The sequence below is a fragment of the Arachis stenosperma genome, chromosome 3, assembly GCF_014773155.1.
Source record: "Arachis stenosperma cultivar V10309 chromosome 3, arast.V10309.gnm1.PFL2, whole genome shotgun sequence".
Classification (NCBI taxonomy): Eukaryota; Viridiplantae; Streptophyta; class Magnoliopsida; order Fabales; family Fabaceae; genus Arachis; species Arachis stenosperma.
This window is the reverse complement of record NC_080379.1, coordinates 30,769,847-30,785,427: the sequence shown is the minus strand read 5'-3', so window position 1 is coordinate 30,785,427 and position 15,581 is coordinate 30,769,847. Positions and strand designations below refer to the sequence as shown.

Sequence of the window (15,581 nt, the reverse complement as noted above, 5' to 3'; positions counted from 1 at the left end):
TCTCTGCATTTAGCTTCAATCGTTTCACCACTAAGCAGAGTTTTGAATCCACCTCTAGTTCAGTGTATAAGCCATATGTGTCCAATTCGAGTGCGCTAGCATGTCAAGCTCCAATACAAAGAGTACTAGAGGATCAAGATCATAATCACAAATTTCAATTACAAAATGAACTATTCACAATGGAACCTTGTTGTTCAGCATCCAAATTTTGATAATGTGACACATGTTTTTCAGCTTTAAGTACAAGCCACTAACACCTTACGAGGGCTTAAGTAAGTTTTTCTCTCTCACATGATCATAGTCTTAATCCCCTAGATGGTTTCTCGAACTTGTATCGAGTTCTTTCTTGGTACTTGTTGGTTTTAACACTTAAAATTATTATCGGTTGAGCATGATTTGGTTCATATTATCAGCTGTACAGGATGATACTGAAGTCTGAGGATGGTAGAAAACTACGCTCCTTCACTTTCAAACAAGAGGATCAAAGGTACCCAGGCTGGATTCAAAAATCCCAGGCTTTCTTAATTTACCTTTTGGTGGCTTAGTTTATACTATAAGTTTCTCTATTTATCAAATGGTTAAAGAAGGGGTATGCTGCAGCCAAAAGGTGCGAGCTGTGGTAAGGTAAGTACTTTTGGAAATTTTAGCTGGCCAGCTCTCTCAGGATGTGATTTAGTTTTCTTCAAAGCTAGCAATGATTGAATCAAATCCAGATAAAAAACTTTGTTGGAACTTGCAAATGAGTCTAAGTTTCTTGCAAAGGTTAGTAGTGCATATTCTGGTTTAATTAGCTCAGTTCAATTCGTCTTAGTTATCCATATATATTGATCCAAGAATGTAACAAAAAATAGTAGTAACAACAAAATGAGTATAGTTATGTGATTGAAATATGATGGCAAATTATGATTCTCTCGAATAAGTTAATCTCATGAATAATTAGATTTTGATAAGTTGTGATGTGATTCGATCATCAATAGCAAAGTGGATGGGATTTTCTGAGGCAAAATACATTGGTCACTGTGATTTCTGTAGACTTGCTTCTTATTCAGAAGGAGAGTCTTATCGACCAAGAGTAAATTATATCTATGGCGATAGAGGGGTGTGTGCAGGATATGTACCTGTTTCTCCAACAACAGTTTACTGGTTCATCTGCTTCAACAGTTCATCTTCAGGTCCTAAATGATAGCTCCATACATAATTAGATTATCCATATAGACATATTATACACAATTTTATATTTAATCATGTAAACATATTGAAGAAATAAGAAAATTAATTTATTAGACCAATTTTAATATTTAAATATCTTGGGTTTAATTTGTAAAGTGGGTGTAGAATATGTAATTGAAGAAAAAGATTTTAATTCAATATTTTGTGCATTTAAATGTTACTAAAGATCTATTGTAATATTTTTTTATTGTTAGTCAAAAAATTTTTTTGTAACATTTATTAGATTATTGCTATAGAATATCTATTGTATCATTTTTTAAAGTGTTATTAGAAAGATTTATTGTAACATTTTTTAAGTGTCACATAAAATATATATTATAATATTTTTTTAAGTATTACAAAAAATATCTATTGTAATATTTTTCTAAGTGTTACAGAAAATATCTATGGCAATATTTTTTTAGATGTTACAAAAATTATCTATCGTAACATTTTTTTAAGTGTTACAAAAAATATTTATTATAATATTTCTCTAAGTGTTACTATAAATGGTCTATTATAACATTTTTTATAATATTATTATAGAATATCTTTTGTAATATTTTTACTAAATGTTATTAAATCTTTAAAAGAATGTTAATAAAACTCTTTAATAACATAAAATATATTTAATATTTGTTAAAATGTTACTAATATACATAAGTAATATTTTAATATGATTTGGTAATATTTATTTAAATATTAATAAAAATCAAGCAATAGTCTGTCATAGTAAAGCTAATTTCCTACTCTGGTTGATGTGTGGTTTTTATCTCTTACTAGTATAGAACCCGGACTTCACCCGGACCAAATATTATTTCAATACAAAAATTTGTTAGTCCCTATCTATTAATATAAAAATTATATTATAATTTATAAGTATAATTTAAATAATTGAGGTTAATTTTTAAATTTCTAAACATATATTATCAAGTAGATTTATAAAATACAAATACTATTATGTGTTCTAATATATTCTGTGTCATTTTAAAAAATGTTAATATTTTAGTAAAAAAATAGTGATTAATTATATTAATTAAATTACAAAATATATAAAAAAATATTATTCGTATACTAAACATTTTTTATATCCATATAAAAATATAATTGTTATTAATTAATTATATATTTAAATTTTTTAATTAACAAAAATAATAAATTTGTATATAATTGTTAAGAAAATACCAATATCAAAACAATATTTACTAAATAAATATGTACACATTGAGAAAATTAAAAAATTAATCATTTAATACATTTTTTTAAATATTTATTATTAATAAATTCATAAATATATTTTATCTTTTATTGCAATATGTCCTCTTCTATCAAAATTTTAAATAAAATAAAAAAATTTGAAATAATAACTGTCAAGACTATATGTTTTATTTATTTATTTAATTCTTCCATAAAAAATGCTATACAATACCTAAAAATAAAAAGACAAAAATACTCCCTATAAAATTAGTAGTAATAATATACATCATCATCATCAAGTAAACAAATCTTAAAATAAAATAATAATAATAATAAATCTGTATATAACTGTTAAGAAAATACCAATATCAAAACAGTATTTACATTAGTTATTTAATATATTTCTTTTAAATATTTATTATTAATAAATCCATAAATATATTTTATTTTTTATTGTAGTATGTCTTTTTTTACCAAAATTTTAAATAAAATAAAAAAATTTAAATTATTATCTAGTATAATAACAGTCAAGACTGTATGTTTTATTTATTTGTTTAATTTTTCTATAAAAGAATACTATACAATATCTAAAAATAAGACAGAAATACTCCCTATAAAATTAGTAATAATGATATACACCATCATCATCAAGTACACAAATCTTAAAATAAAAAAAATTATATATGAGATCAAATATCATTTTTAAATTCTATAAGAAAGATCACTATTAATACAAAAAAATAAAAAAAATAGTGAATTAGTGAAAAACAAATAATTTTAACAAAAAAATTATATACTCAAAATTATATATGACACTAATCATATACTTAAATTTAAAATTTTATATTCATTTTACTCTAGTTATTAAATTTTTACTATTATTATACAGAAAATTATCAAATCACATTCAAAGGACACTTGAATATTTCTAGTTTCAAGATACAATATCAAAATAAATTAAAAAAATAAAATAAAATATTAGTTAAATAAACTCTTAAATGCCGACAAAGTTTTCTAGAGTTCACATCCATAACAAAATAATATTGTTCTTCCATAGTCTAGAATATTACTGATGATAGTATGTTTATATTGTATACTTATTCAATAGTAGTTTGTGTTGTACATTTAATTTTAAATTATATATATTAACTAAAACTCAAATATTACTATGGATAACTATACATTGAATGCAAATAAATTGTTTAAAAAAGTATAATAATATCTTTTTGGCACCTTATTCTATTAGTATTATACTAATATTTTTACAAATACTACGAACTTACATAGTTAGAGGCCTAATCACAACTCCAATTTTTTTAAATATATAAAGTTAACACATTTTTAAGAAGTCATTTCTTTTACACTCCCAGTAAACTGCATTTTTTCTTTCTTTGCACCTTTTGATACTCCTAGTTATGAAAAGTTGATTATGACATTTTAAGTCAAAATCTTATCCTAAATCAAATAATAAATCTCTCAACAGCTCTCTTGTTTAGAGGTTCATTCTTGATATTAGTCACAGATAAATAATCAAGCAAATAAAATAAATATGAAGTGATGACATATTGAACTTTAATAAAATGCATAAAGTACAAATTAACAGAAACAGAAAACACTTTTTTTTTTTGCAAAAAAAATAAAAAAGATATGACCAAACCATGTTATTCTCTCATTAGTAACAGATGCATATAGAAACAAAATCACATTTTTTATGTAATCTTTCGGTATCTTCTTCTAATACTTAAAAAAATATACAAATATAATAAAGATCAAGCACAAAATAAACAAAACAAAAATCTTTTGACAATTTTTAAAAAGTCAAACTTTAAGAATGAGCGAATATATAATGTCATACACAAATTCACTATCACACTTTAGTTGACATGCTATCTCTGCCAAAGCCTTTATTACTCGGTAGTTAAATTTAATATAAATGTTTATCAAAATCTAATTGTAAAATAAGATAATTCAAAGGGAGCTGACTATGATCGAGATTAACGTAAAATAAAAAAAAATTACAAAACTTAATAAAAATGAGTATACATAGGTGTCAAAATTTTTTAATATACAAATCTTAAAATTACAATAAAACTATCTCGTCAAAACATCACATATTTAAGCTGCAAACACAAAAAAAAACAGCTCCATGTTCATAGCTTGGAACATTTTAATGTAGCAATTATTGTTTTTATTGGTTTAAAAAGAATCTTAAAAAGTGTCAATAAGTTACTATCATAAACTAACTAATGATAACAATTTAAAATAAAAAAAAATAACTAAAGAAACTAATACCTCTATTTTAATTGGTTTTCTTTATCTACCTAACACAGGAGTTTAAAAGTGAAAATTTATACAATTCAGTAATGAAATATTTATTAACAAAAGAATGCATTCAAATGTTTTACGATAAGATAAGAATTCTATGATAAAAGATAAGCACAACTTATTTGCAAAAGTTACTTGATATACTGAAGGAATGATCAAATATTTAAATATAAGCTTAACAAATCTCCAATATATGTAACAAAAATCATAAACTAATGGAAGCAGTTAAGTACTGGAAGCTAAAATGTAACAAAGCAGTTAAGGACTGAAAAGAGCTCTAATAACAGAGTAATAAAAGAACTGGAAGCTAGTCATTTAATCCTCTTACACCAAATTAACAAATTTTCTAAACTGCAACTTGAGCTGCTGCAAGCCTTTTAATTGAAACCTTGTAAGAGTCTTCAAATTTTAGTTTAATAGTTGAACATTTAAAATTATTTATTTTTAAACTAAAAATCTGACGTAAAAGAAGAATATAAGATAGAACAAGACCAATTTGAGCAATGAATGCAATAGAAGATGGCTAACACCATGCTCTCCTCATATTGCAACCTGATAAACCAACTGAAGGTGTTAATTGCTGCAGCACCTTGATGAGGTACAATAATGCATAGAATAGAAGAGCTACATGCTTTTATGTTTATGCAATAATATTTGTTTAGTTAAAAAATCTCAATAAATCAATTACTCATAATCCTCCCTTTAAGTTTGGTCTGACAACACGAATTTTTCTGGGCACAGCTTGATGAGTTGACCCACTCCTTTCTAGTCAAGTACCTATTATTATTGTCAAACAGTTCAAAAATCTCAGCAACCATCTTTCACATATCCTCATTGAGTAAATAAATGTTAGATAACTAACCTCAAATGAATCACTCTGCAGAATGCCGCTTGATAGGTAAATGGAAAGAAATTTTTCAACATCATCTTCACTATACTCAAATGTCATTTGGATAAAGTCATTAGTTCCAAATGAAAAGAACTTAGCTTCATCAGCAATCTACACAAATGGATAATAAAATTAGAAAATTAAAATAAATAATTAAGAGTAAACTATTCTCTTTAACTGTCTTTCTTTCCCAAATTCTAAAATTGTAATTGTAATATATAATACAATTAAAAAAAATCATAAAATTATCTAATACATGAAAATGATTTGCAATTATAAAACAGCAATAAAATCCTAGTAAATAAAAATAGATACCTTATATGCTCCAGCTGAAGATGATTCGAAGCTGCTGGAGGGGGTGCCGTCGTAATCACTACAAATCAGTCGTACCACCATTAACTCCTCTGCCAATCCAACCCACTCCAACCTCAACCTCCAGCCAAAACAGAAGCAGATTAAACATAAATAAATATTTTTCTATTTTCTTAAAATGTATATAAATAAATTTCTGCTTTTTTGAAGAAATTACCTCTATAACATCACCGACGGCAGGATCTCAGAACTCTCCGTTCTCTACATTAATGTTGTCAACTTATTGTCAAATGCTCCTTCTTCACTGATGGCTGCAACACACTCACCCTTGCCGCTTTTCTTTCTACTCGATGCTGTATCAACAGCCACCATCAACTTTGACTAATTGTTCTTCATCTTTGCTACTCGCCAGAGGAAACAGACTCGAAGCCTCTGTCGCGTTCTTATCTTTTCTTCGTCAAACGCTCTCCCAACCATAGCACCGACCACCATCATTCTCTATCTTCTCTTCCAGTTACTCCTTCCATCACCGCGACCTCCTTCTTCCTTGCCGGTGATAATTTCTGTGCATTTTGAACTATCACTCCATTTGTTTACTCCACATTATTTTCATCAATCAGATGGAGAGAGCGCACAAAAAAGAAAGAAGAAAGAGAGAAATGCAAAGAATTCAAAATTTGTTCACTCAATTTTTGATTTTAAATACTCAGATTCTGTGTTCAAATTCCGATCCTTTTTGGGGAAGAATCCGCCAAAACATCTTCTCCTTGCATACTTATTTTGTCCAACTTTTTTGTGCCACTTGTCATGTAAACAGACTCGACATTTGTTGAGCAAATAAACTATACACTTGTCGAACAACGAATCAAGCACTAGTTGCTTATTATATATTAATAGATATGGAGAGAGTTTCAATGTTAAAATTTTTGGGGTTCTTATTTCTATTTTTTTTATTTTCTGTGCAATTTTTTTTGTTACATTGGTGTGTGTTCACTGTTGTTATTATTTTAGTGAGTGGGTATTGTTCTTGTTTTTTTCAAGTAAAAAGTTGTGTATTTTATTCCTATCAAATTAAACAAGAAATAAGATTAGCAATGCAAAAGAAAAAATTCCAAATGGAGTTCAGCTAAAATTTCCAAATGCCCTTATTGAAATGCTTGCAAATTGGACGAGAAATGAAAAATATTAAAAATTTTGAAGGGAAAAAAGAGGAAACAAAGAAAAATTAAATGAAAAATGTCCATTCTAATATATCCAATCATTATTCCAAAGAACTAAGCACATCTTAACATTTCAAAAATGATAGATTAGGCCCCTTCTTTAGAATAAATATTAGACGCATTCATTCCTCCTCGTGTCCTCTTAACGGAACTTACTGAAGTGGCCCGTATGCACATATTTACATGGTTGTTTGAAATGGGATTAAATGATAGGGACCAATTAGTTGTATAGACAAAATCTTATATAGATATTAATCAATAAAAAAATATATTTTTAATTCAATATAGTGAATTTTGTAAGAATCATACAAATAAAAAGATGTGACATAACAATTTCTTAAAGTTAGATACACTTTGATCCTAGGCATATATACATACATTATTTTATAACTTTGGTTTTTACCTGCTAGTTAATAAGGTTATGCTAATTTCATTATTTGAACTTGGGTAGCTTGTGCATGAATTTGCTTCAACATTTTCCCTCCTAGTGAAAAAACCAGGCTCTTTAGGCTGATCCAATTCCATCTCACTACTTAACATTAGAACTACTGAGGTCATATTAGGTCTATCTTCTGGACAATGTTGTACGCACAATAGAGCAATATGGATGAAACGCAATACTTCAGATTCAATGCATGAGTCTTCAATGTTTGGGTCAATTATTTGGAAAGCATTGCCCATTTTCCACAGTGCCCATGTCTGAATTAATCATAAAGAAGTTAGTAAGATTAAGAATCATATTGTGTTAAATTTTGTCACATGAAGAGTACCTACATGATCAATGAGGTTAAGGGATGATTGCTTTGCATGAGATCTTCTATTCTTTTTCCCACTTATAATCTCTAGCAATAAAACGCCAAAACTGTAAACATCAGATTTTACCGAAAATAATCCATCAAGGACATACTCTGGTGCCATGTATCCACTGTAAAAAATCATTCAAGATGTTAAAATACAATGATAATCATGATAAACAAAATGATGTACACAGTTAATTAGACACTCACAAAGTCCCAACAATTTTATTTGTACTTTCTTCGTTTTGCTCTCCTCTAAAAAGTCTAGCCATTCCAAAATCTGATATTTTTGAACTTAAATTATCATCAAGTAAAATATTACTCGCTTTGAGATCTCTATGTACAATCCTCAGTCGAGAATCGTGATGAAGATACATAAGGCCTCTAGCAATTCCACCTATTATGTGACTGCGCTTTTGCCAGTTTAGCAATTTTCCTTTGCTATGATCTATATTATCCAAGGAAATCAATAAGCTTATGAAGTTATACTCGATATACTCTTAAACATTGTGAATAGTAAATCTTAGTATTTATGATGTTCCATACCGAAAATGAAGTAATCTAAGCTACCGTTGGTCATGTATTCATAAACTAGCATCTTCTCTTGTCCTTGAATGCAACAACCAATAAGTTTTACAAGATTTCGATGTTGAAGTTTTGCAATTAGTTTAACTTCATTTATGAACTCAGAAAATCCTTGTATTGAACTCTTTGATAGTCTCTTTATAGCAACTTCCTGTTCATTTGCTAATTTTCCCTGCAAAATCACATTCATATGAGTAATAATAATGATATTTTCCTTTTTTTTTTTTGTTTAAAGTGAGTATAGGAACTAAGTTCGAATTACCAAATATACTGGTCCAAAACCACCTTCTCCAATCTTATTCTTCACTGAGAAGTTATTACTAGCAACCATAATTGCTGAATAATTAAGCAATGGAAGATCCAAATCATCTACATAACTTTCATAATTATCTTCTACCTTCGATGACTTTTCTGAAAATTACGAAAAGGTCATCAACAACATTATGAAATACAAGGATTAAAATGTCATTTGGCCAATATTTCAATGCATGATTTAAAAATGGAAGAAGTATACTTGTTATTCCTGAAATTTGCTAAAAATTTTAATTTTATTCTCAAATTTTAATTTGTCTCAATTTTATTCTAAAAATTTTTTATTTACATAAAATTTACTCTTAGTGTTAATAACTTCTATATCATCGATGGACGTTGGTAACATGACAAGCAGTATCACTAATGTGGCAATAGAATGAAATGTCAAATACCGTAATTCAATGGTGAATTCTATGATGTCTTTTTATTATGGTGTTTAAATTGTTTAATTTGTTTTTATAATAAAAAATAAAATATATAAAATAAAAATAAAATATTAAAATTTATTAAATATCATCTATTTATCCTTTTTAATAAATTAAACATAATATCATAGAGACCATAATATTGATTACTTAGCATAACCCATTTTTTTTTGTCTTTGTACCATATAAGTTTAAAAAAATATTTTTAAATTTTATTTTGTTTTAAGTTTGTCCTAAAAATTTTTTATTTGCATCAAATATACTCTCAATGGTTAATTTTTTAAAAATTTAAGACCAATTTAACAACAATTTCTTAAAAATAATCCTCAATACAAATAAATTAAACATATTTTTTATGTATTATTATTAGATTAGTCTTAAATTTTTTGAAAATTTAATTGTCGAGATATATTTTACACAAATTGAAAATTTTTTGAAATAAAATTAAAATAAAATAAAATTTAAAAATATTTTTTAAATTTAATTTTTGACAAATTTCAGAGACTAAAAAATATATTTTATCTTTTTTCTTATATTTGATTGTTGAATTTGAAAGGTATAACTGAGGTTTTGGGGGTTTTGATGGGTTTTGCATGCTCTGTTTGTTTTTTTTTTTTTTTATTAATGATTAATGACTTTGTTATGGAGCGTTTCTAATGCTCTCTTCTTTTTTGTTTTTAAAGAGAATAGAGGAGAACACACCAAATAAGGATTTGGGGTTTAGATTGGAGTTTTTAGTCTTCATCTTTTTTAATAAAAATATAAAAAATATTAAAGAAATGTTATTCCACTCAAACACTATCCTATCACACTATAGACACTACTTACTACATTATTAATGTCTGTTAATGATTTAGACGTTATTAACATCAGACTAAATTTGAAGCAAGTAAAAAATTTTTGGATAAAATTGAAACAAATTAAAATTTAAAAATAAAACTAAAATTTTGATAAATTTTAGAAATAAAAATTATACATTATCCTTTAAAAATATATTAGCGCAAGGACGACCTAACAATTAGTATGAAAAAGTTTCATGTTGTGTAAATATACTAATATAATTAATATAAGAGTAGATACTAATTTCTAATTAATGGCTAATACTGAATGATTATTTCTTTAGTGGGATACGGGAATTCGCTGAAAGCAGAAATATCATTTGTAAGATTGTATATAGAATTGAAGCAAGCATTTTTAAAGAAAGTGAATAATTTTACCTGCAATCTTTTTCCTGAATCTGTAGGCAGAATAAGTAGTTACCGAAATAAGTGCTGCGGCAATAGCGGTTCCAACTATTATTTTCATTCTCTTTTGTGTATGCTCAGCACCTTCATGGTTGGATTTGATCAAAACAAATAAGCTATGGGTCAAAACTTGAAATTCCGTTCTAAAGACTAGCTTTGAATTTTCAGACTTAAAAAGACAATATTGGGGTTAAAATTTAATTTGAAATTTCATTCTAAAGACAGGCTTTGAATTTTCAAAACCGTGGTGGATCAAAGACCGTTTACTTAAACTTGCCCGTGGATTTCAAGAAAATTTCATAATAAAAGTAATAATAAAATTCCATTATAATAAATTATATTCACAATTAGACAAATATATTATAAGAAAAATTACTTATATTCATTTTTTCTCTAATAAATAATGAATTTATGATGCTAAAAATTAAAATATATTAAAATTTTAAAAATATTTCTTGTGAAATTATATCTTTCGACAAATTAGAAAACCGTATGTGAATAAAAATAATAAATTCAAAAGTTTACAAGAATACATGAAAATGTGTATGAATTTATTGATTTTAGACAAAGTTTATGAGATTAGTACTTTTATTAAAATTTGTCTAATATTTAATCATAAAAAAATGAATAATTTCACACCATTAAATATAATTTCACATCATTAAAAATACTAATGATAATTAATTAATAAGTACAAATTATAAAATCTGCTGGACCTCTAACATTCTTCTTGATTTTATTCAAACTTAAATTATTAATAACAATAATATTAGGAGATAATAATTTAAAATTATCTAATGTAATATCTATAACAATTACATATTTATTATATCTGCATATTACTCAATTATTATAGTAGTAATTAATGAATATAAAATAAAGTAAGTAATAATTAATAAATATAAAATAAAGTAATTTTAAACCACTTTAAACTGATTTTTTTTAATATTTCTCAAATATTTTATATTAATAAATTAAGAAAAATATTATGAACCAACACATTTTATTAACATTTTATTTTTATATTTATTAAAATTTAAAAATCAAAATTTAATATTTAAAATTTAATGTTGACTGAGTATTTAAAAGTAATAGTTTAAGAGTCATAAATTAACGATCATGAGACAAGCAAGTATTTTAGACAAAATAAACATTTTTTAAATAAAAAAAGTTAATAGTCAAATTAATTCTTTAAATATAGGACGTTTTTTAAATTTGTTCTTGAAAGATTTTATTAATTAAATAAATCTTTTAAAAATTACGAATTAATTATATTTGTTTTTCAATAATTTTATTAATAATTTTGTCAATAATTAATGATGTAAAATTTTAACTGATAATATAATATATATCACATCTGACATATTTAATTATATTGAACGCTGATTATATATGTTTATGAAAATCTATTAATTTAGTCGTTAGGTCATATTCGAAATAGGGTGCATGTAATTGAAAAAATTGATTAAATTAATAAATTTTTATAAATATATTTAATAAGTGTCTAATTAAATATGTTAAATATAATGTATGTTGTCAATTAACATTTTACATAATTAATATACTTGATATTAATTGTTAATAGAGTCATTGAAAGACAAATATAATTAATTTATAATTTTTAAAAAATTAAAAAAAATTTCTCCTATTTTTTAGATATTAATTTAATTATTAACTTAAAAAAAAAATAGAAGCATGCATGGATTGAAAAGTGAGTGAAATATTATTTACCCAAGTCAGAAGCACGCAGTCGGACGTATAGTTCCTGTCCACCATCAGGAAACAGTTTGATATCAATTAAATCATGAAACCACATGACACAGCCTTGACCACCTCCTCTTATATCTGAGTTTGTATAAGCCATGCATGAACAATTTTCCAAGCACATGCCTCTACATTTATTCAAATCAATATCCTTATACACCAAAGTATATTCAGTATCTGGCACTTTCAATCCCTGCAAAAGCACAAACCCATCACCATCCTCATTGGTACCATTACTATTGCACCTTATTGGATGGTTTCTTTCACATCCTTGGGACCAATCCATTGAGTTCCACTTTTTGGGAAACTTGGGCTTAAACCCTTTCAAACACTCACACACTGGTGATGCAGTTATGCTACAATATCCATTAGGACCACACAGTCCATAGGTATCACAATAGTCCCCTGGCAAAGTTGAATAAGTCCTCCACGATTCATCGGCCTCCGACCAAACGTAGCGAGGGCGGCCGCCCGCGCTCTGGTTAAGGACTGCGATGGTTGTTAGAGAAGGGTCCTTGAGGGTCCATGTGTAGTAAACTTCTTCAGCAGTGGAGACGAAGTTGAAATTAAAGATTGGATTGGATCTCAGTTCTGGCATGCCACTGAAACGCAACCCGTTCCAGGGTCCAATTCTGTACATCTTTCTTCTTCTCTTCGTCATATACACTTCAGGGTAGTTGTACCGCATAACACTCCAAGAAAAGTCACCTGTAATGTGCAATCAATGTCAATAGGTAATTAACTTAGAGCCAACAAAAATAAGTCTATGAAAAAAAAAAAATAAACGTCCTATTATTTTAATTTTTCAAATTTTAAAATAATAACTATAAATTATTTTTTAACTAATTAGTTCTAAATTGATTACACTTTAATTAATTTTCTAAACTTTTTTATAAAAAAAGTCTGTATAATCAATAAAATTTATTATTTTCCATTAGTATTTATTAACAAAAATATTTTAATATTAAACTTTAAATTATAAATCTTGACAATATAAAATTAAAATATTAATTTAAAATATTAATTTAAAATATTAATTTAAAATATTAATTCTTAATATTTCTCTTTTAATATTAAATACTACAATTTATGAAAGGGAAATATGGTGATTTTATGAAAATTCTAGGAATTGATTTAGGGTGGATAATATACTAACTTTATTCGTAAATATTCAACGTAACTCAATTTATTTGAATAGGATTTAGAGAGAATTTAAATTTGTAAATAAAATTAAAATAAAATTTAAATGCTATTCTATTCTATATATTTGGCCGATTGCTAGTCCTAGTTGAATTATAGTCATAAAAATCAGAACTAGTCAACATGGGTAAATTGATACTGTTTTCTTAAAAGAATATCAATTTTAAAAAATAATTAAAATAAAAAGAAAATTAATTTTTTAAAAAATATATATTTATATATAATATAATATTTTATTATATCTTCCTTAATTCTGTCTAAATTTTAGTTGAAGCACTACATTTTTTAACCTCTAATTTTACTGTTTTAGAAATTCAAAAATCAGTTTTCTGTTGAATACGTGTTTAGTATATAGTTGTTATGCCTAGTTTTAACGGAAATTTTTCATTTAGTTTAGTATCCTAAAAATTTATAATATTTTATGCTTTTATCTTTATTATTAGTCCATTCTATGTAATATTAACATAATAATAGAAAAAATTCAACATTTAATATTAGATAGAATAAATATCCAAATTGATTTTTTAAAAAAAAAAAATTCAAAAGATTAAACATTTTTATTCAAAGAATTTTTTATTATTTTAAAAAATAAAAGATTCACATTCAATTATCTTTAAATAAAGTTTATAATTGAGAATTTTATTCAACAATTTTTGAAGTAAAAATACCTAAAAATTACTTTGGACATAAGAGGAGTGGTAGGAGTAAGTAACTTTTATGATTTGTAACCATCAAATAATTATTAATGATATTTTTAATAATGTAAAATTTTATCTAATGATATAAAATTATTCATTTTTCTTTTACTGGTTTGCTAGACTTTTTCTATCAGATAAAAACGAATACATATTTATTACGAGTCACAAAAATCAATTATTGTACATGTAACATGACCTGGTGCTGGATTATCATCACTCTTCCAGGCTGTGATCTTCCTGTTGAAATTTCTTCTAATGTCCCATCCCAGTTTCATCCCTGCCAACATTGTATTTGAAGGGTAGTCAAAGCTCTGCCACAAATAGCGTTGTGGGTTTGTATCATTCTCCTCTCTTATCACAAGATTGCCGGAATCAAGAAGCTCCGCCACCGGATTCCGCACTGCGGTTGCCGGGGAACTGCTGATTGTTTGCCATACAAGAACGTTCTTGTGAGTAAGAACCAAGCTTCCATTGCTTTTAAGTTCTAAAATGGGAGGGGTAACAGGGGAATAATCGTTGATGGGGTTGGCACCGTTCGCCACCCACACAATGGTTTGGATTGTGATGTTGGCGTACCAAATTCCAAGGTAGCGTTTGTTGGATTTTGTGAAGAAGCCAAGTTCAAAGGTTCCTTTATCTTTGGAAACTATGGTCTTGCCGTCACCAAGGCATAGGTTTGGGGTAATCATGGAAGTGTTCATTGCATTGGATTCATGATGAAAGAAGGGAGTGGCAATAACTAATGTGTAAACAATGATAGTCCAGAAAGAACGATTGATCTTCATTGAGTAGTATATACTATATACTAAGTTAGTTATTGGCACCGCTATATTATATAGTGAAAAGAAGGAAAGCTATTTTAAAGGAAAAAACTAGGTAAATTACTAGTTTGACATAAACGGACAAACTTTAGGTTTTGAATAAACGGTCTAATTAATATGTTTGATTAAATTATTGATATAATATATGTCAAAATTGTTCTTTTTGTCAAAATAATTTTTTAATAGAATAAAATAAAACATTTTACTAAAAAATTTTGAGTACTGATGATTTTATTTTAAAATATGCAAACAAATTCAACACTTATAACCAAAATTATAAAACTATTCCAATCTTAGATGAGTATTGATGACTCAGTATATAATTTTTATAATTAAAATTATGAACGTTTAAAAAATTTTTATAATAAAAAATAATAATTTATTCTCCTAAATGAAAGAAAAAACATTCATGAAATTCCAAAATCAAAGTTTTGACAAATTTCAAACTTTTATGATCTTTTTTGTGGGGTAATTAAACTTCGCTGAAGGTTCGGTGTTAATCTTTTGTTATTATTGGAAGGTGACAATTATTGCATGTCTTTTATTAGATATTATTTCATTGGAATTAGATTTTTTGTTTGCA

At 26.1% G+C, this 15,581-nt stretch overlaps 1 protein-coding gene and 1 pseudogene across 1 annotated transcript; one reads left to right on the top strand and one right to left on the bottom strand.

Annotated features, from left to right (window-relative positions):
• Positions 1–419: 419 nt before the first annotated feature.
• Positions 420–1,183, top strand: LOC130965819 (monooxygenase 2-like; annotated as a pseudogene).
• Positions 1,184–7,477: 6,294 nt separating this feature from the next.
• On the bottom strand, positions 7,478–14,957 carry LOC130970679 (G-type lectin S-receptor-like serine/threonine-protein kinase At4g27290). The gene is made up of 8 exons (XM_057896836.1): positions 14,374–14,957; positions 12,247–12,987; positions 10,489–10,599; positions 8,797–8,945; positions 8,496–8,706; positions 8,160–8,397; positions 7,927–8,077; positions 7,478–7,851 (listed from the first exon to the last, which is right to left on the bottom strand). Exons 1-8 carry the CDS (start codon positions 14,876–14,878, stop codon positions 7,552–7,554), a joined length of 2,406 nt encoding a protein of 801 aa, XP_057752819.1. The 5' UTR covers positions 14,879–14,957; the 3' UTR covers positions 7,478–7,551.
• Positions 14,958–15,581: the final 624 nt, after the last annotated feature.